The sequence below is a fragment of the Doryrhamphus excisus genome, chromosome 1, assembly GCF_030265055.1.
Source record: "Doryrhamphus excisus isolate RoL2022-K1 chromosome 1, RoL_Dexc_1.0, whole genome shotgun sequence".
Classification (NCBI taxonomy): Eukaryota; Metazoa; Chordata; class Actinopteri; order Syngnathiformes; family Syngnathidae; genus Doryrhamphus; species Doryrhamphus excisus.
The window spans coordinates 20,124,099-20,145,998 of record NC_080466.1 but is presented as its reverse complement, the minus strand read 5'-3'; the positions used below and the strand labels follow the sequence as shown (position 1 = coordinate 20,145,998).

Here is a 21,900-nt window from a genome sequence, read left to right as displayed (position 1 = left end):
AAATGGAAAACACAGTTAATGGAATATTGCTGACACGGTGATTTTGAGAATAAACTCATACATTTACGGGAAAAAAGTCACAAATTGACAAGAATAAAGTTGTAAATTTACAAGAAAAAAGTTGTAATACAGTATTCATTCATTACCGCTTTTCCTCACGAGGGTCGCGGGGGTGCTGGACCCTATCCCAGCTGTCTTCGGGCGAGAGGCGGGGTACACCCTGGACTGGTCGCCAGCCAATCACAGGGCACATATAGACAAACAACCATTCACACTCACATTCATACCTACGGACAATTTGGAGTCGCCAATTAACCTAGCATGTTTTTGGAATGTGGGAGGAAACCGGAGTACCCGGAGAAAACCCACGCATGCAAACTCCACACAGAGATGGCCGAGGGTGGGGATTGCTGTGAGGTCTGCGCGCTAACCACTAGACCGCCGTGCCGCCCTGTAATACAGTAAACCTCGGATATATCGGATTCAATTGTTCCCACTGGTTTTGTCCGATATAAGCGGAATCTGTTATATGCGTATACCGGAAAATGTCCGTTTTACGCATATATCGGATTTATATCCGGTATATGCGTAAATCAGATTTTATCCGTTTTAAAAAGGCACTTCCTTGACTATGTTTCCAATGTACCTGGACTGGGCAATGAAAAGAGACGTAAGGTAATGAGAATTTAACTTTATTGGACTCTGAGCATAACAAATTGTTAATTAAGCTAGGCCCTGTTACGCCCGTCAGGCCTACGTTATTTCCAATAGTGAGGTTAAGATCTCATTCACTGCTGTGCTAGTATTATTGACGTCACTCACTTTTATATTTGTCCTAAATCTGGAGCCAGGAGAAAGACAATAGCCAGTGACATCAACAAGATTAGCATAACGATGCGGCCATCCGATATATGCGAGGGAAATTTGATGGAAATGCATTGGAATGGGACTGGAGATTTTGTCCGAAATAGGCGAAATCCGTTATAAAAAAATCCGATATATGCAATGAATTTTTATTGGAAATGCATTACAGAAAAATCGGTTCTTTTTTATCTGTCCGTTGTGAGCGAATTTCCGATATATCCGAGTCCGATATATCCGAGGTTTACTGTATTACCTTCTCCCAAGGCCAAAGGTCTTATAAGTCCTCCCTTTTCATAGCTGTCTCAGGCAATGCCTGATACAAACATTAGACTGTTAGAATTATAGGTTATCACATGGTTTATCTGGTATCAGGCCAGGTATCATGCCCCCAAGTGTCAGTATCAGCCCTCGACGATACTGGGCCTGATACCAGACAAACCATGTGATGATCTTATTATCACATACTATTTAATCACGAGCATATTATCACGTACTATTTAATATTTACTATTATACTAATATTTACTGTACTATTTACTATTTAGTATTTAACCGCTGACATGTTGACAGAGCACAGACGGCAGCAAAACAAACGCTGTGTGTTCACGCTTGTGCGCTGTTCTCTGATTGGTTGTTTCACGGGCACGATACCAGAGCAGTGCGCTCTGAGTGGACAGCTACGGGGGCTGATACTGGACATGGTTAAATTCTATATTTTATCAGTATCACTGCCCTGGGCTTTGATACAGTATCATTTCGGCCTTTTCCCGTATCATTCATGGGCGGTTTCTCGGGTACAGGGCCAATTAATACTGTAGTATGTGATAATAAACTTGTATTATTACATATTACGTAATGGTAATGGTTTTATTTCATTTGAACATGCATCAGATTACAATTGAATGCATCACATAATCAGTTCACAGTTCCACATGTCCAAAAGGAGTAGGAAGAAGCAAAGCTTATTAAATCCTACCCCTCCATCTGGTACTTTTACAATCAGTAACTGTTACATTTGTTCACTTCCTGCTTTCATAATATAGTTTTAAGTTTTTTTTTTATTTTATTTTTGTCAAGTACCAAAGTAGGAGGTGATATGACCATACAATGACATAATGGGTACCATAGTAAGTGTCAATATAGTGATATATATAGCACATCATGACTGGTTCAAGACTCTTCATCCTTGTATTTAGCAAACATCAACTGCTTGTATTGTTTCTTGAATTGGCTCATCGTTGTGCATTGTTTGAGGTCCTTACTCAATCCGTTCCATAGTTTGATTCCACATACTGAAATGCTATGGCTTTTTGTTTCAAATGTAGTTCTTCCCTGAGATCATATTTCTCCTCTCTTGTAGAGAAATATTTGATGACATTTTTAGGTACGTGTTATTACCATCTCGTACATTTATCCATTTATCATTTCTTAAACATTTAGGACTTTTTCCTTGAAATCTCAAATTTATAAGATTTATAATGCAATGCAAAACAACTTTTTTAAAAGAAAGAAAAGTAAATATGTTTTGTATTGGAATTTATATGAAATTGTTCAAAAGGAACCAAAGAAAGAGAGGCGTTACCTTATTAAATGTTGGGTAAAAATAATTTCCTTCCTGTTTAACCCTTACAGGAACATATGTGGTAATTTCAAAGTGTGTTTGGGACAAAAAAAAATGGCCCCAAAATGCCTTACAGTGAAGAAGAAGGATGGACAGTATACGGCCCATGGAATTCATGTTGCGAAGCACTGCTGTAAAAAAAGACTAGAGAAGCGCTTATTTGTCTGTTTCCTTGTGGTGAGCAGATGATTTGATCTCTTTGTGCAAGCAGAGCAGGGATGTGCGAGCCAGCTGTTGTAAAATAAAGCAATAAATAAACACATTTTCCATCTAAAACAAACTGTTTTCCAAGAGTTGTTCTCACATGACAGCTCGTGCATGTGCAAAGCTGGGCCTTTTGAGCGCTCTTGTTTGCACACGTTGCAACTCTTCATCCAATGTGTCACTTCATCCTCTTACAGGTCCATGTCTCGGCACGTCTCAGCTTTGTATTGGACCGCTAACAGTCACCTCCCATCCCATGAGAAGAAGGTCCGTTTGCTGCTCCCCCCCCCCCCATGGCTGGTTTCAACTGGTCGTGGCCACAACATCCTCTGCCGGGTTGTAAAAGAATATCCTGCACAGCGGTCCAGTTCCTAAGGCTTTTGTCTCTGGGAGTCTCTTCCTTCAATGAGATTCCAAGCATGTTTTAACTTCTTGTTTCATCTTGAACTACTTTGTCTCTCACTCTTTCAGTCACACATGTGAGACTGACTCGACACATTGAGACTAAATGCATTTGTGATTGAGGTCCCTTATGATGCACAACTGACTTTAATTTAATGACCTTCTATATACACTACCGCTCAAACGTTTGGGATCACTTGGAATTTTTTTTGGTCAGATATGAGATATGGCTTTTTCTTGGCAATCCCGCCATGAAGTCTGAAGTCGCCGCTTCACTATTGATACTGACCATGGTGTTTGACGGGTACTATTAAGTGCAGCTGCCAGGTGACGACCTGTGAGGCGTCTTTGTCTTAAACTACACACTCTCAGATATTGGTCTTCTTGCACAGTTGCACAGCATCGTTTTTCTGTCCTTGTTAGACCCAGTTTGTGCTGCTCTCTGAAGGGAGTAGTTAACAGTATGGTAAGAGATTTACCCTTACCATAACAGTATGGTAAGGGTTTTCTAATAATCTATTGATATCTACTTGGATTAGCAGCCATACCTGGAGATTGATGCAGAGGACTGACAGCTGTTGATAGTAGGATAGTAGTAAATAGTAGTAGCAAAAATGTAGAGCCTTCATTGGAAATAATTTGATTAATTTTAAATTGTTTGTGAAATGGAAAAAAGTGTTTGTGAAATGCATGAAAATGTTTTTCTTTGGAAATTTGCAAGTGATCCCAAACTTTTGAGCGGTAGTGTATATGTCCCCAGAGTAGTTCTTCTCAAATAGTGGGGTGTGGAAGCAGAATCTGGAAGATCTAGAAAGCTTTCTGTGCGATTATTGTATGTCGTTGCTCTATAGGAGTCCACAAGGAGACAAAAAAAATTGCATAATTGGTTCCCTTTAAGGAGTCGTTATGGGACAAAACAATAGTAAATTACAAATGAAGTACGATTAAACACTAATAAAAACGCTGTGGAAAATACAGAAGTGCCACTTGAGTGGTGCCATTTTGAAATATGAACGATATGTTTGTTTTTGATATAGTGCTTAAAAGACATCGATAAGTATTGATGTATCGCCCAGGCTTAACTCAAGAAGCTTGCCGTTTAAGTTTATGAAGAGGGGGAGAAAAGTACTTCCTTCTGGACATTTGGGGGTAGTGGGGCAGAACAGGCTTCGCTACATATTCTGAAATAAAGCCCTGTCAACTCCAGTCATACCTCGTTTATGGCAGTTAATTGGTTCCAGAGCTGACAGTGATGAGTGCTCGGAATGGAACATTTTCAGAGACTGCATAACAACCTTCTAAATATGTTATGTTACTAGTAGAACCCTCTGGACATGCAATAACATCACTATCATCACATTATCTCTCCTATTACCCAAAATAGTTGACAAATCTAGAAAATAAGTCATAAAGTTTTTATTATTTTATTAATGTAATGTAATTTATTATTTATCAATGTAACACCAGTGACACCTGGTGACCAGTGCATAATACTACATGCCACGTGTCTTTAAATTCGTTTTGTCAATGCCTTGTATTTTTCACTAGGGCGCCACCTTTTGGTTGGATCCCACCACTACATTACCAGTTTTGTCAGTAAATGAACACAAAATAAAGCACCAAATGCACTACTGTTAAAAGTTTTTTTTAAATAATATTTTAATACTTTCTTTAAAAAAGAAAAAACATGTCAATAATCTGTTTGAACCTATTGACCTCAATGCCTCACTTTTGTCAACATACCAGCAAGGTTGTTCTAGATAAAATGAATCGGGGGGGGGGAGCTTAAGAAGGAAGAAGAAACAAAATAAAATGTCCAAATATAATAAGAAAAGGAGTACGGGGGAGGTGGGGGTCAACTAAAAGATCCATGGGCCAGTGAACACAGAGCAAAAGTCACAACCAACGTCCCACGATAGAAAGAAAAATATACAAGTGACAAATGTACACAAACTCTGCAGGTGTTAAGATGATGAAATGGCGTAAAACATGTACAGCGTGACGCAAAGTAATATTTGCAAATTAAAGCGGGTGTATAGTGCGGATAAAAAAAATGTCATGACATCTATAATAGCGAGCAGAATCCTTATTTTAAAAGGGGGCGGGGGAGTGAAGGGGGGTATTAAATAGCAATAAAACATCCTGTCATGTAAAGTGGAAAGAAAAAAAAAAGTGAATGGACTTTCAGTACTCAACAGTTTTGGCATAGAGTTGGGGGGGGGGGGGGGGGGGATAAGAGAAAGACAAAAAAAAATCCTCAATAGAATCATAAAAAAGTTTTCTTCTTTACAGTAAATTCTACAAAATCCAAAAACCAAAAGCTCAAAGAGATCGACACAGACCGCCACACAAACCAAATTCCTCTCTTCAGCGTTGACTTGTCCTTGTATAGAATATATATTCATGTATCTATTTATATATAATATGTATAATTTGCAGGGCGTGATCATAGAGAGTACAGGCCAGAGCACTGAGGCAGAGAGGACACACTTGTGGACTTTTTTTTTTTTTTTTTAAAGCGCCATAACTTGGTCTTGTTTCAAGTGAACTCGTGCAAGGAGGGTTAGACGAAAGGAGGGGAGGGAATACAAGTGGGGGTGTCTTTTTAAGTGTTGCATTCCGCTGTGTGTCCTGAGAAAACAAGCCAATGTGGACAGCAGCTAAACTCCATGTTGGAATAACACCATTTATAAAGAAAGGGACCACAGTCTGCTTGTCTTCTTCATGTCTTATATCAACTCTGCCTGCTTTTTCTTTTTTTTTTTTATGCATCGTCCGTGGAGAGCCAACGACTATAAACACTGTGCCAGACACCAAAACGTATCTGCGCTTCAAGGAAAAGACGCTTCACTCATTATAACCCGCCACCCCCCCCCACCCGTCACATGACACAAGCCAGCTGTGAGAAAAGGGACAGGTACTATTGTAGTCCATATATGGGTGTTTCTGTGAGCCATCTATGCTAGCTCACGGTGTGTTTGTGTGTGTGTAGGTCCTTCTCGAACTTCCATCAGCTCTTAGAAGAGATTTTCTTCAAAACTGGCCATCAGGTCGCTCTGGAAGTTAATGTCAATTGTGTCAGCCATCTGCAGAGAGAGAGCAGAGTGGAGCGTCATGAGGATGTTTAGGGCAGGGTTATTCTATATAACTGGTGGCCTGCAAGTTCAATTAACATTTGCAGTAGGTCCATAAAACAGCAAAGTGCTACAGTCACAAAGTCATTTTGTAAGTCCTTAATAACGTATCTGTGTAATTCAATCCATGGTGAATACGATCCCACAAGAATTCCTAGTGCAGAGGTAGGGAACCTATGGCTCGGGAGCCAGGTAGGGCTCTTTTGATGACACTATCTGGCTCTCAAGCATTTATTACCACAATAAAAATGTATTTTTGCTAACATTTTAAAGTAAACATCACAGAAATCACTGTTAAAAATAATATTAAAAATCAAAACTTTCTTATGCATTTTAATTCGTCCATCTATTTTCTACTGCAATACGGCCGACCATATCCATCTTTCCTGATGATATTTTCCAGGTCAAACACCAAAACTTGATTATTACTGGGTAATGCGGTAGTCTACCTCGGTCATTGAGATGTCAAAAAAACATGTAAATGTAAACTTGCCTCCTTTAGTCAAATAGCTAAAGCTGCAGAACTAAGCCTTCTGGTGAAGATGGCCAAAAGAATGAAATACGTGTACTGAATGCGGTTCAAAACTATGCAGCAGCAGAAGTTGCATTAATGGCAGCAAGTATTTGATTTATTATTAGACACTGCGCTGCTCACGAAAGTGTGCTGGCCACACCCCATTGGCGTGGGGTAGTGTGCCTGGTCTACATAATTAGAGCCCATTATATCTAAAACTGTTGGTCTTACATAAAAATGCACACATTTTATTGCATTCAAAATGTATATGGCTCTCACAGATACACATTCCTGGCCTTCATGGCTCTCTTAGCCAAAAAGGTTCCCGACCCGTCCTAGTGGGTTCCCTGGTGGTCATATCAAATTTTAAATAAATCTCCATGCAATACATTTTCTTCTCATGTTCATTTCTCGTTCAGAACTTACAAATTGGGAGTTACATTTCAGTCACCCTGTAAAGTCTAAGTTCCCAAAGTGAGGCATGCCAAATGTTCTAGTGGGCTGAGTGAATAAAAATGTAAAAACAGCATGACCACATTAGCATTAACACTGAGTTACATAATAAGCCCGAACATCTAAAAAAAAGTGTTACATAAACCAATGCGTTTGATGATTATACTATACATCAAGTTTATTTTCCCTATATATTGTGTACTGGTCTTCTTCTGTGGCGCTGTGACAAATGGGTGCATTCTCTGAGCTGTATGGATGAAGCGTCTATATTAGAACACCCACCATTTTGCACGATTCTGTTCTTTATGCTTCACTAATCTGTCTCTTTTGGGGCGTTGCGGCCACTGTGTTCAGCAGTCCTTGAATGCACCATAGTTGTGTGACATGTGATTCAGATTGAGACTGGTGTTATTGCCACTGAGGGGAAGCTTTTACAAGCATTTTTTGTCCATTTAAAGAATCTTTTAAGTAGTGTAAACATATTGCTTCCATTTTAATTTATGACCTTATGACTAGATTTCCAATTAGTGAGGTAAAAATGTGACGGTATGACCTTATATTGACAGTATATACAAAATAACAGATAAGTGAAGTCTGGCACCCCGGTCTTTAGCTTTCTGATCATGACCCCGCTCCACCCCCACCCCCAGAAATGTTTATAGTTTAATTTTAATAGCTTAGCTTTAGAGTTACATACCGCCTCCCTCCTGCGCCGCTCTTGCTCGCGGCGGCGAGCCATCTCCCTCTGCTGGTCAAGGGCGTTCTGTGCAGCTGAGGAAGTTGGAGGTTGGACTGGAGGCTGAATGGGTGGAGCTTGTGGGGAGTGAGTGGGTGGGGTAGAAGCCGGAGGTGTTGCTGCAACTGGTGATTGCTGCTGATGCTGCTGCTGATGTTGCTGCTGTTGTTGTTGTTGTTGTTGTTGTTGTTGCTGCTGCTGCTGCTGCTCATGGCGGCGGCGGACATCTTCTTGTGTGCGGCGTGCATGCTCCACAGAATCATCGTCATCACGGCTACAGAAGACAAAACAAGCATGCTGATTTGTTGTGGAAATAACATGAAATATGAGCGTGTCCTGTGGTGGCTAACCGCATCTTCTCCTGCTCCCTCCTGGCCTGCTCCGCCTGAGCCTTCAGCTGCCTCTCCCTCTCCTCCTTCTCCCTGGCGACACGTCTGAACTGCTCAAAGCTGTCGCTGGAGGAGCGAACTGCCGACGCTGTCGTGGACTGAGACCTCTGGGCCAAACTCGCCCAAGACCCCATGTTCTTTAACTTCACGTCCTAGGATGGGGAAAGCAAAAAAGTAAGATGCCATCAACTCCAGTGAGACACTAATCAAATCAACTTTATTTGTATAGCACTTTTCCTGCAAAGACATGCAACACAAAGTGCTTTACAGAATTAAAACAATTACCACAATTAAAAGGAAAAACAAATACTAAGAAAGCCCCTCCCTCCCACCCTCCATACTAGACACACACACACACACATACACACACACACACACACACAATCACACACAGTAGGAAGACATGGCATGGCACTGAGGATCAAGAAGTCCACACTGGGAGGAGCCACAGGCCGTACCATCGGGCAACCAGCACCCGGGCCCCCCGACTCCGACAGACGGGCGGACCCCCACATTAAAAGGGAGGAACCCCCAGCCGGCCGGGTCAAAGGGACCCAAGGATGGCACCCCCTCAGCAGACCCGACACAGCCCCCAGTGCGGAGGACCCCCCGAGAAAATACTGGAGTTAAAAGCTAAAAACTAAAAGCATAAAATAGGACTAAAACGATAAAAACATAGGAAAAGTTTAAAAATATGAGTTAAAAGCCTGATTAAAAAGGTGTATCTTTAATCTTTTCTTAAAAATATCAACAGTCTCTGCAGTCCTGAGGCCCTGCAGCAGGCTGTTCCACAGGTGGGGGCCATAGTGGCTAAATGCTGCCTCACCGTGGGTTTTCGTCCTGGGTTTTGGTATTGTTAAAAGGCCAGTGCCGGAGGACCGCAGGGTCCGTGGGGGTTGACATGGTAAAAGCAGATCAGATAAATACGAAGGTGCAAGGGCGTTAAGACATTTAAAAACCAGTAAGAGAATCAGCGTGTGTTCACTGTAGAAGGTTACAGGCATCAGGTTTTGTACCGCTCAAACATACCGGTGTCCTCTTGGGCCCGACGGGCGTTTTGGGCTCCTGCTTGACTTTAGTGTCCTGCTGATTGCAGGGCTGCACCAAGGAGTCAGGAAGGCGGGAACCAGAGCGAGTCCCATCCAATGACTTCACGTCTAATCCTAGGGGGAGGCAAAAAAAGCAGTGATTTAAAATCAAATAAAGATTATTGTACAAAAAAAAAACACTCAGACAATCACATTTGGTAATACAGTAGCTCAAGGCCTATATAAACTCATCTGAAGACAGCAAGTACAACAATGTTTAATTAAAACGTATATGTGGGGGCGTACTTACTGTGTTTACTGTCAAGTTTGTGTGTGTCGAGTCGCATAGCCGGGCTGAATGGGGATGGGGGTAGCACTGGTGAGTGGGAGAGTTTCTCCTCTTTGACCCCCACCAAGTTGGACCGCTGATCCTATTCACAGTCCAAGTATTACATCACCACCAAATAAAAAAAAAACACAGTCATTAAATTATACATAAAAGCCAGGGTCCTCGGTCCCAAGGTGAATTACTGACATTTTTCTTGATCTGTGAGGGAGACTGTAGTCCTGTCGTCTGGAAGTGAGGCATCAGGGGAGAGTGCATCATCAGCGGCGAGGGGCTGTCACGAAGGCAACCTGGAACAGCAGCAAGTATTGAACATGTTCAACCAAAAGACCATTACACAGCATCCAAGGCACTATTCATTTGGACATTCAAAGTAGCCTTTCACAAGCTGAAGTTGGCTTGTGCATTTGAATGGAATCAGATTAAGCTCATTTGTCTTTATTGTTTACACAATGGAGTTCATGTTTAATTCTTAACAGGATTGATGAAATTCCTTCTTGGATTCATTGTGGGGAAAAAAAACATGCCTTCTTCAGTAGCTTAGACCAAATTACCATATTGACCCCGATGTAAAGCAAGAATAAAAATGGCCAAAGGACCCAACTAAAATACAAATAGAAGACAGAAGAAGCATTCTAACTGTAAATGTAGTGTAGTACTTCATGTTGCCCACTAGATGTTGGTATTCAGTGAAACAAGGGACAGATTTGATCGCCAGAAAATGTATTTACCGATTTGCAAGTTTCAATTCTCCTACTGTGACACAAACATACTGATACTCATATTATGTCTAATATTTTGGTTGTTTACAAGCATAAAACCATTTAAACCTACCATTACAACAAACTCATCAGAGAATAGCCACCGCAGGACGTACACTGCGCAGAAAAACAAACAAACAAGGAACTGCTAAAGTCTATGCTATCTTATTTATGTCTACGATGTTTTATTTATGCTGACTATGTATTGGGTAATACAAATTTAAAGGTGACAATATGGGTGTTGATTCATGTCTAGGGTGCTCTAATAATGTTAAAGGGGACCCATTATGTTTTTTCCACTTTTCTGACCTATAAATGTAGTTACAATGTTGTATTCTCGTGTTAAATGATGCCGAAGTTTCAGATAATGAGTTTTGCGTATTTGGTAGTGAGCCCTGAAAGACGTTTGGGATGGCTCAAAACGCTCTGTTTCAAAAGGCGTGGTAAAATTGCCCCTTTGTGATGTCACAGAGGGGTGGACTTCCTTATATGGTTTATAGTTAGGAGGCACTTAAATTAATAAATTAAAACAGACCGCTTTGGCAGGAAGCACAAATCAAAGGAAATACAGCTGGAATAGGTGCAGATTCTGTCAAATCTAAAAGGTTTCCTGTGCAGGTTATTGTGTGTAACTGCTCTATAGGGGACCACAACTCAATCAACCTATTTACAAGATTGTAAATGGTTTTTCTGTGCCATAACTACAAAAATGTTCCATAAATATTGAATCCTAATTCGCAGAAATTCATTTTTTGAGTCTAAAACCACTTAACCATGATAAACGAGAGACGACTATACAATTAACAAGTGTCCTGAAACAGTACACTCTGCAATAGAAGAAACAGAATTAGCCTTGTCAGCGGCAGGTGTTTACCTGTGGAAAAAGGCTCGGCCTTGATGCGTGGCGAGGGCTGCAGCTGCTGTAGCTTCTGCTGGAGGGTCGCCCCTTTCTGCTGCTGCACCGTCGTGGCAAGCGCATGTGAGAACGAATGCTGCACATGACTGTGGCCCGAGCTGTGCCGCTGCAATGTCGCAGGGTTGGATGACATCACAGTTTGCGCGTGCATTGAGGGCACCAGATGGGGGGCATTGTGCACAGGCGAATGTGCGTGCAGCGGCTGGCTCTGCGTGGATGTCCGCGGTTGGAGCGACTGCAGGAAGGTTTGAACCTGGCTGAGGGGCGGTGTTTCTGCATTGGTGGGCGTCGGCTCTTCGTCGTCCTCCAGCAGGGCTTGCGGAGGTTGAGCAGAGAGGGTTCCCAAGATACCGTGTGACGGTGGTGAAGGTACGCGGGGGCGTGGAACTGGCTGGGGAAGCGGGAGAGGGAGTGGGAGAGGAAGCTGAGGTGAGGACACAGGCAGAGGGGGGAGTGAGGATGGGAGTGGCTGAGAGTTCTTAGGAGGAAGTGGTGCGGCGTGGTTGCTAGGTCTTGATGGTTGCTGGGGGAGAGCATTGTGGATGGCTGCAAATAAATTTAAAGGAAAATGAGAACACAATAGATGTCTATTTGATAAAACATCAACACTTAGCAGAACAATCTACTCACCCGGTGAGGGTATGATGGGATGTTGGTTTAAAAACGGGTGCGGTTCAGTGGGTGTCGGACCAGTAGGTGTGTTTACATTGAGGAGGCCAGCGTTGAGGGGGGCGCAAGAAGAGGGGATTACAGGACTGGGCTCAGTGTTGGGCTGCGTCAGGTGAGGGTTCATAAAGTGGGCCAATGGGTCGAATCCGGTGCTCAGCAACTGTGATGATTCCAGAGCGGGGACAGAGACCGGGACCGGAACATGGGAGGGAGGGATGAATGGCAATTTGGTCTGGGGGACTTGAGGCTGCGGGGCAGCGGGGCCAACATTGGCGACAGACAGCTGTTGCGGCCTCTTGGTGTCCTTGTTTGACAGGGTCTTCTGCTGCTTGGGAACCAGCCCTGATGAAAAATGGTACATTCTATTTGAATCTATTCTATCTAAAAATAACAAGGTCTATTTGTGTTTCATATAGGGGTGCAACGATACACAAAATTCACAGTTCAATTCTGTTCGATGATACGTTTTTGATAGGTTTAATTTGAATTTGATTGAAATTGCCAACATTTAATAAGAATATAAACCATATGTATCTTATGGAGGCGGCACGGCGGACAAGTGGTTAGCACGCAGACCTAACAGCTAGGAGACCAGGGTTCAATTCCACCCTCGGCCGTCTCTGTGTGGAGTTTGCATGTTCTCCCACATTCCAAAAACATGCTAGGTTAATGGGTGACTCCAAATTGTCCATAGGTATGAATGTGAGTGTGAATGGTTGTTTGTCTATATGTGCCCTGTGATTGGCTGGCGACCAGTCCAGGGTGTACCCCGCCTCTCGCCGGAAGACAGCTGGGATAGGCTCCAGCACCCCCCGCGACCCTCTTGAGGAAAAAGCAGTAGAAAATGAATGTATCTTATGGAGATCCAGGCGGCGAATGTATTCAATACTTTTACCAAGATTATAAATTCACGTTTCAGTTCCTGACGTCTGTCCTGGCTGAACCGTGACGCCTGTAGTGAATGGTTTACAATTCACGTATTGTTGCACCCCTAGTTTCGTACCATTGTCAGAGTCTTCACTATCAGAGGAGTCACTGGTGCCTGAGGATGAAGATCCTGTCTTCAATTTTGTGATGTTTGTCATTTCCAGAGGCTTTTCTACTATGACAAACACACAATATGCAGGTGAAGACGAAGTTGCATTGACTATTCCGTGCGTCTACTCAAACATGTTACCTGATGACTTCTTCTTCCTTTTGAGGCAGCTGGAGACGTACTTCTCCAGCTCTCGGAGCGTGGAGGGCTTGAGCGTCTCAAAGTCGATCTCGATCTCATCCGGGTTGGAATTCTTCATGGAGGGCTCACGCGTTTGGATTATGTGCACAACGCGGCCCAGCTTGTCCCCGGGCAACTTGTTGATGTCCAGGCTTAGCTGGCGCTTCTCTTCGTACGACATGGGCTTGCCCCCGACAGCAGCCGCTCCCCCAAACAAATCTGAGGAGGCGTATGAGTTGGCTGCACTAAGCCATTGTTAAATAAATAACCATGAGAGTTTTAATCAACTAAAATACACACCCATGTCATCTTCTACTTCGAGAGAGGCTGAGGGGACAAGAGGGGTGGGCCCGGTCTGAGGGGGCACAGCTGGACGACTGTTTTTGATGCCGTCTTTTTTACTGCAATTCATAAACACATCAGCTGATCAGATCATGCATCATTTACCTTTGAACAGCTTAAATGCATATGTCACAAAGGTCATGTCACTAGATGTCATGGAATGTCATGCATGGCTGTAGATGACCACAATGTATCCAACCTGATATCATATAGATGATTTTATGTATTCTAGTATGCAAGTAATGATGTAAAACTACAATTAATGTTATTTTGGACTGACCCAGGCTTCTTCCTCTCCTTCTTTGCAACGAGTGGGTCCTTGCTGATTTTGCTCTTCTTGGAAATCTGAAGCATGGCAGTCTCAGTGGGCTCATCCGCTCCCATCTTCTTCTTGTGCTTTTCCTTCTTCTTCTCCTTCTTGTCGCGCTCTTTCTTCTTGGGCTTGCTGACCTGAGGCTGAGAAAGTGCGGCCAGCTGCTCGTGGACAGCCTTAAGCTGGAGGACACGAGAGAAATCGGTCACATTTCAATAACCTCTTTTCCAATTAATTCTCCTACCTGTTCCTGTAGCACAGCCAGTCGCTGCTGCCTCTCTTGATCAGAGTCCGCCCCAGAGGACTCAGATTCGGACAAACTGGAGCTGTCATCTTCGGAGACAACAGGAGGAGGCGGTAACTGCCGAGTGGAAGGGGCAGGGTGGATGGCAGATGACGGCGTGGGAACGGGAACTGGCTCCTCCGGCTCGTCGGGCATCTTGGCAAAACGCATCTCAAAGACCTCCTGGCAAGTGGTTGAAGAGGGAAGATGATCAGAAGAAAAGAATTCTGAACTGTATCTAGTCTAACAACAGGTTAGTAATGCTCACCTGTAGTTTACGTGCCATGGCAACCACATCATGGCCTGGCGGATTATACTTGTAACAGTTGGAGAACATCAACCGCACGTCCGCTGCAAACTCTTGAGCGTCTCTGTACTGCCAATTGTCCAGTTTTTTCTGGAAGGGTTGAATATTTTACATGCCGTATTAGATAACTTGTCATTTGCAGAGAAATCATAACAGAGATATATTTATTAAATGTGTGAGGGAAATTAAAATGCCAATAAGAGGCCAGCACAATGTAAAGAAAATTGAAAATAAGCCTTTTTTTATTTGACTAAAGGTATAATTAAAGTAAGTTTAATACCGCTACACCTCCCAAAAATGTAAAATATATCAAATGTAACACAGTGGAACCTATAAGTCAAACACCGCCAAGATCATTCATTCACACAATTCGGAGCTTAACCACAGTTGCATTAACTCCAAATGACATTAGCATCTACGTTTTTTGTGTGATGTAAGAGGAAACGTGTGCTGATAACCGTAGATCTAGAGATAGGACTAGTGACTTAAAAATGGCACCCGTCTCTATTCTGGCTGCTAGTTACAATAGAACTATAATAACAGTAAACATGTAATTTTTGCTTTTTTGACAAAAACAGTACTCCAAGGCATGTTGAGAAGCCGGAAGCACTCTCAGTGATGACAATACAATATTAACTTTTTAAATTTAGGATTTATATATTTTTGGAAATATCTGAAACCCTTTTTTTGTGGAATAATTGATACGACCTAGACTTTTACCTCCAGTGCCCTCCAGGTAAATTGAGTGTGAGGCCCCTGTTAGACAGTTGATAAGGATTTTATAGTACAACTTGACTGTGGAACAGACTACCACTATTTCTTATGGGAACAATTTATTCTGAAATAGAGCATTATGGTGGACAAACAGCATTACATAATGTATTGTGTTTAGAGGTTGCCCTGTACTAATTCTTTCAAATGATTAAAAAAAAATCAAAAGGGCAATTAGAATCACCTTGATGGTGCTGAGGTCCATGGGGTGCTTGATGATGTCATGGTAGTCATGAAGGCCAAGAGCTTTTGCATCAACAGGCAAGTAGAAGGGCCAGGCATAGGCAAAGTGCTTCTTGGACAGCATCTCTTTGACGAGGAGAGCACAGGAATGTAACTGATCCTGCCGCTTGGGCGTCAACATTCCTCCCGTCTCCAGCACACCACCGGGGTGGTGCTGGGAGTCTGGCTGTGACGAGTCTCGCTTGGGTGGCTTTAATGGGCGAATGCTGTCTCGGCGTGGTCGAGTCTCCGCAGAGACGGGCGACGATTCGCTGAGCTGGTCGTTGGCTGTCGGCGTGGTGGTGTCTGCTTTTCTCTTCTGGCTCTTCCTTTGCTGTTGGATTATCAAAAGAGATAGACTTGACATTATGTCACCTGGTTGCCAACAAGACTTTCCTTTCCCGTACCTTGATGAGAGCAGGGCTCTGCAGTATCTGGCCTGTATGGAGGCCTGGGTGTGTGACAGCCGGAGGTGGGACAGAGGTCATGCCCTGGGGCAAGATGCCTGCTGCTGAGAGAGGGTGCGGGGGTCCGAGATGAGGCGCGTGAGCCATGGGTGTCGGAGGCACACGTGGGGGCTGGGCCAGAGTAGGAGGGGTTGGAGAGTGATGGGTCTGTGGGAGAGTTGCAGGGGATGAGAAGCCTCGCGTCAGGGGAGTGGTGGAGGGCGATAACAAATCCTGGCCTGATTCGGACATGGTGATCAGAGCTAAAACAAAAAAAAAAACTAGAGTCAACATGAGGATATCCAAAATCATGTACTTCAACAATTGCACAATCTACCTGGCTCCCGTTTTATGCTGCGGCGTCCCTTTGAGACCACAGCAATCTCAGTCTCCTCCTGTGGCATCTCTGTGATCTTCTGGAGAAAGAGTTTCTCCAAGGCCTTGGCCATTAACACGATATCATCTGCGGGCTACGTAACACATTGCACATTGTTTGGTTGTTGTTTTTTTTTTTTTAATTCAAAAGCATGCAGAGTCAACATTGTTGCCTGTCACTGACCTTGTTGTAGATGTAGCAATTGGTGAACATTGTGTTGAAGTCATGAATACACTCCTGGGCATTTTTGTAGAAGTGGTTCTCCAGGCGCTTCTTTATGGTGCCCATGTCCATGGGGGTTTTGATGATTTTATAGTAGTCCTAAATAGATAAGGGCAAGCACAGAATTAGTTTTTACAACATTTTAAGATTGTAAAAACCTGGAAATTTTTGTCACGTAAGACTTCAGCACAGTGAGCATCTAACTTTTTTTTTTTTTGCCTCCACACAAGCTTAGCAACGAAATTTTGGGGAATTTTGACGTGTGGGCAAAATTCCAAAAAAGGGCAGTTTTCCTATAGAGATGAAAAGTGTGACCCAGAAATGGATCATTTGTCTGTGTCCTGGCTGCTCAGTACAATAAGAGGAAGACTAAAACTCCATAATAGTTAATGTTAAAATTTCAACTTTCAACAAACTTCTATTATTCTTCAGGAAAAAATACAAGTCCAAGTAAAGCAGAGGTTGACCAGGGTCCCAAAAGAGATCCATAGTATTTTCATTAACACCTGTACATATTGAACTACATGCTCTTCAAATAACTAAAACATGAGACTCACAGGTAAATTGAGTTTGATGGCATCTACGGGAGCTTGAAAGGGCCATGCGAACTGGTGTTTCCATAATGTCTTCAACACCACTTTGAGCAGGTACTGAAACAGACAGTGGACACTCATAAAGCCACCATTTCTATATTTCTAAATTGCCACAATGAGATAAGTATTAATACCTGGAGCTGGTTGGTCTGCCGTTTGGGTCTAGAAGAATCAGATGTTTCAGGGGGTGCAGGGTTAAAAGGGAGAGGCTGCTGGGCGGAAGGAGGGTTGTGGCTGCTGCCTGGCTCCAGTCCGTCCCCCATCACAGTGGTGGTTTGCAGTGACCAAGCAGTCGATGTAGGCAGATTGGACCTGGCAGGGGCAGGTGGGACCGGGGGGATCCCCCTCAGGCCATTCCACTTCTCACTTGACTCTCTGGTCAACAGAAGAACGTGTTTGGTGTTTTTGAGGGACTATCCACATGGTTAAGGTCAAAATGTATTATTTAAAGTATTTTATCATTTCAGCATTTCATCCACACGGTAATGCCTTTCTGGGTGCCTGAGAAAATCTGAAAACACCAGATTGTCATTTTTGTTAAGACAGCCGACACAAAAACGATGACGTCACTGACCCAACACCACCTTGTTGTCATCTAGTGACCAAAAGTCAGCTCTGGAGACAAGCCACCAAAATGTCTGCACCCCACAGCATTCCAGGACAATGCCAGTATGGAAAAGTCAAAACACAAAAAAAATTCTTACAAAAAAATCTGAGCGAGAAAATTTTGTTGTGATCCACAAAGAATGTTTTTCGAGCATTCTCTTGTTTGTATTGAAATGTGCCCTTATACCTCGTACAGTTTTTAGGTAATTAGTGCCACCTTTTGTTTTTATTGCTGTTTGCTAGTGAACAGAATCATGCAAAAACAGGCGTAACCATTTTTAAATGATACTGTGCATTGGAGAAGCATGAGGCAAGGTTCCATCTTGCTGCAGATCCCAATAAAAGTGCAGTTTTAAGCTATTATGGATGGTACTGTATTCCGACACACAGGCCATGCAGATAAAATAACCTATGTTGCATTAGTGCAGTGTAGTGTTATGCAATATTTTGTATGTACCGGTATTTATTCTTCCCATGATAAGAAAAAAAAAAAAAGACTTATACAGGTATAAATGATAAAACGTAAACAAGCCGATTAATTTAACGTTTGTGTGTGTAAGTATTTTCAGCAGCTCAGTCATAGGACAAAATCATAAACACTGAACAATCCCCTCCCGACCTAAACAGGTTGAATTGGCAATAAATCACAGAATCTCCTTACAGAGCCGGAGTGGAAGCTAGCAGGGTTAGCTTGTGTGGTTCCGTGTACGCGACTCGGGCTCGGTGAGTATATTTTTACCACGTTGTATTTTACGGTTTTAATGTGAGGAACGTTTTACAGTGCCAGTGACGATTTGGAAGTTCTGAGAGACAAAATACGAGAAGCGGGTGTATTTTTGAACGGAGCTTGTCTTAGCCGTAAATAGACATTGTCCACAAACGGAACATTACTTCCATGACCGTCCTTCAAAATAAGAGCGCCGTTAGCCTGGGTTACTCTGATCACAAAGAGAGCAGGGGATTAATTGGAAGAAGGCAATAACTGGAAAGAGTTTATTTCCAAAATCTGACATCTTAATTTTTTTTACAACTTTAATGATTTTGGGTGCATAAGAAATTGAAAGGAAAACGTAGCTCTCTTTACCCAAATGGTCATATATTAACTGGTATGCTGCACAGCACAGCAGCAACAGAACCGATGTTGTAATAGCGGCAGCGAGCAAATGTAAAACGCACAAGTGTCACACTAATAGCGCAGTGCACCCAACATTTTATAGCACATACAAAAGTAGATAGACCTGCTAGATTCACGATAGACATACACAATATTGTCTTATGTATACAATACAAACGCTGCTACTGCCATCTTGTCAAATTAAAAATGTTTTTATTTATTTATTTTTTTTAAAGCAGTCGTCAATACCAACGTTTTCTGACACGACACAAATTTGATGCGTCCACACCTATTTACTTTTGTAGACTGCACACCTAGCAATTATAGGAGACTTGTGGTTAATTGCGGAATTTATAGTAACTCTTCCCTGTCGTTACATACAGCATTAAATTTTTCCAGAAAGTACCCATAAAAAAGATGCAAAATATACATCACAGTCCATCTTACATCTTAATAAATGTAATGCCTACGCCTTAAGTACCTTTGCAGAAATAAATGTCAAACTAAGTCTGGACTTCCTGTTGCCTTGGGAAACATCATTCTGTTGCACAGCATTATTTAGGAACTATGAATAAGAAACTGCTAATGTGGGGCAGTTGCACAGCGTTAGCTGCTATGTCAACCAATCAATGGGTAGCAGGGTTTCTAGCTTCCTCCTTCATGTAAGCATTTGCACAAACACCCCCTCTCAAACAGGCACCTTACATCAAGTATAGGCCTTGCACTCGCTGCAGTTGCGTAAATAAACTATTGGGGAAATATTCTCATTTCTGTAGGTGTGTTATTTTGCCACAAAAATACATTGTAAACATGAAAAATACTGGATTCCTCAAAACTTACATGTTTGTTGCTGTTTCCGCCGTTACTTAATTCTCTTGTGCGTTCATGGCGTATTCAAGGAGGCAGCGACACGCTTTCTGAGGAGGTGAAAACCACAAGAGGGACTGACAAGTGCGCCTTGTCACCCTAACAGGAAAAAACAATCAGAGGAAACAAATAAAAGTTAAAGAACATATAATTGTGTGGAGAGGGAAAGAAAGGTATTGTTTTTTTCATAGTTTATGTTGTGCATCTCGTCTTAGCACCTTGGCTCAAGGCAACCGGAAAAGATGACTATAAACAGTTACTATGTAATAACAAAAAAAAATATTCCATTAATTAATATTGAATCCTATTTTACGGAAATTCACTTTATCGGGTTTGAGTCTGGAACCACTTAACCGCGATAAACGAGGGACAACAACACCTAACAAGTCTGCTGAAGCCCAACATTCTGCAATGGAAGAAATAGAATTCGCCTTGTCGGCTCCGGGTGTTTACTTGGCTAGGTCGGGAACCAATTAACCGTGGCAAACGAAGGACGACTGAGAGGATGCATACACACTAGAAACAAACAGGTAAGTCAACATTGATTATAAATAGTACAATTTAAGAAGAATGTTATGGTAACATCCAAGAACAAGGGCTGCCATCAATATAAACAGGGCTGCAACTGAGTTATTTTATTAGCGGATTAATCCGAGAGGCTGAAATCACACCATCAAATACCAAAATAGTTAAGTTAATTTAAGTGAAACAAAGTAGATGGGTGACATTTGACAAAATTTATAAATACATGAATCAGTGGTGGTCTATTAGCACCCACTGCATACAGTGCACAAGCCATTGGAGACGTACTGTGCAGGTCCCAAGCCCAGTGTAATGGGAGGGTCTCTGGAAGGGCATCCGCCGACAAGGACACCATAAATACGTTAATTAACTGCGGGGCTCGCGCTGTGCCCCCATTGGAGGCAATGACATTGCTCCCACAGAATAGAAAGTGAAACTGATGGGGGGTAATTTTCTTCTTTCAACTGTCTCGAAGCCGGAAAGCAGGTCGCTGTGAGCCGTAAATAACCCTAATGCCACATTTTGGACACCACTGTGGTAAACAAATCTTGACGTGTTTTTAGGTCGCTTTGTGCTCGCTGACATCTTTTATGACGTTATTTACAGAGCACACATCAAAGACGCGTTAACCGAAATATATCCGTCGTAGCAAATGTTAGGCCATGGGCTACCTTTCAATTCCGTATCATGTGTCCTCAAACAAGCAATTGGGAAGTTGAAAGGGGTTTGTATCACGTAAATGAGTTGTCTATAAAAAACAAGCAGCAAAAGGACGACAAAGAAACAACGACATTCCAACCTTATACACCTATTCCTTGCTAACCTTCTACGACAGCACGTCGCCATGTTTCTTCAGCAAGTGTCAACTCCGGACGTAAAGACCTTCCAGAATACGAAACAGGACCAGGTTTGTTATTCCCGAAAACAAGTACGGTACGTTCCGCACGGTTCCCATGCGCCATCGCTGCTTGGCTACGCTGTCTGAAGTACGTAAGTTATGTCACGAATACGGCCTACGGGAAAAGGGGGGGGGTGTATAAGAGACGCTACAAACAAACAGCCGAGCAAGCTAGCTGCTGTTAGCACTAGCTGCGGCTAACATGCACACTGACAGCACGTATTGACAAATGCCACCAAGACGATCTTAGCGCAGGGATGAAGCGATGTAAGCGAAGATAAAGAACATGCGCAATAACGCCATGTTGCTTTAGCTTTAAAAGAGACAACCATCTAGTATGGCCGAACCGGTGCAAGGCCCGCGAAGACAGCTCATGCCGAGGCGCACTCTGACAGCGCGCGAAATAATAATGCCGATGGGACCCGTTAAAGGCTTTATTTAGGGCACCGCGGCCTTTACAGCGTCGCTTGACGTGCCAGTGACACACACGCAGCCACAAAAATGCTTATACGTACCTAACTGAGTCGGTTGTCAGTGTTGGTAGACCTTCCTCGCCCCAAATCCAGAACAAACAGTCCTGTTCGACGTCGGTGACGTCAGACGCACGGGAGGCGGGACTGGCTCCGAGACGCTGCTGTCAGTGTCAGACTTAACTCCGCCCCCTCCCCGCCCCTCTCCTGACAATATTACGCAATCATTTGCAACTATTTCAACGCAAAAAAAAATGTTATATAATAAATTATATTATATAAAATAAATATATAT

The 21,900-nt window shown here is 42.8% G+C and overlaps 1 protein-coding gene across 8 annotated transcripts; it reads right to left on the bottom strand.

The window, feature by feature from the left end:
• Nucleotides 1–3,877: 3,877 nt before the first annotated feature.
• Nucleotides 3,878–21,776, bottom strand: LOC131134173 (bromodomain-containing protein 4-like). 8 transcript variants are annotated; one of them, XM_058079128.1, is made up of 22 exons: nt 21,651–21,776; nt 19,689–19,814; nt 17,263–17,503; nt 17,093–17,185; nt 16,497–16,634; nt 16,275–16,407; nt 15,899–16,200; nt 15,454–15,825; nt 14,460–14,588; nt 14,153–14,374; nt 13,876–14,090; nt 13,554–13,654; nt 13,215–13,493; nt 13,041–13,139; nt 11,999–12,379; nt 11,327–11,914; nt 9,881–9,981; nt 9,656–9,776; nt 9,347–9,480; nt 8,279–8,469; nt 7,890–8,202; nt 3,878–6,177 (listed from the first exon to the last, which is right to left on the bottom strand). In XM_058079128.1, the coding sequence occupies exons 3-22, from the start codon at nt 17,389–17,391 to the stop codon at nt 6,109–6,111; spliced, it is 4,110 nt and encodes a 1,369-aa protein (XP_057935111.1). In that variant the 5' UTR covers nt 17,392–17,503; nt 19,689–19,814; nt 21,651–21,776; the 3' UTR covers nt 3,878–6,108. The 8 variants fall into 8 exon arrangements, with proteins under 8 accessions (XP_057935111.1, XP_057935153.1, XP_057935133.1 ...); XM_058079170.1 differs by having other exon boundaries at nt 13,041–13,136; XM_058079150.1 differs by having other exon boundaries at nt 19,689–19,765; nt 21,651–21,721.
• Nucleotides 21,777–21,900: the final 124 nt, after the last annotated feature.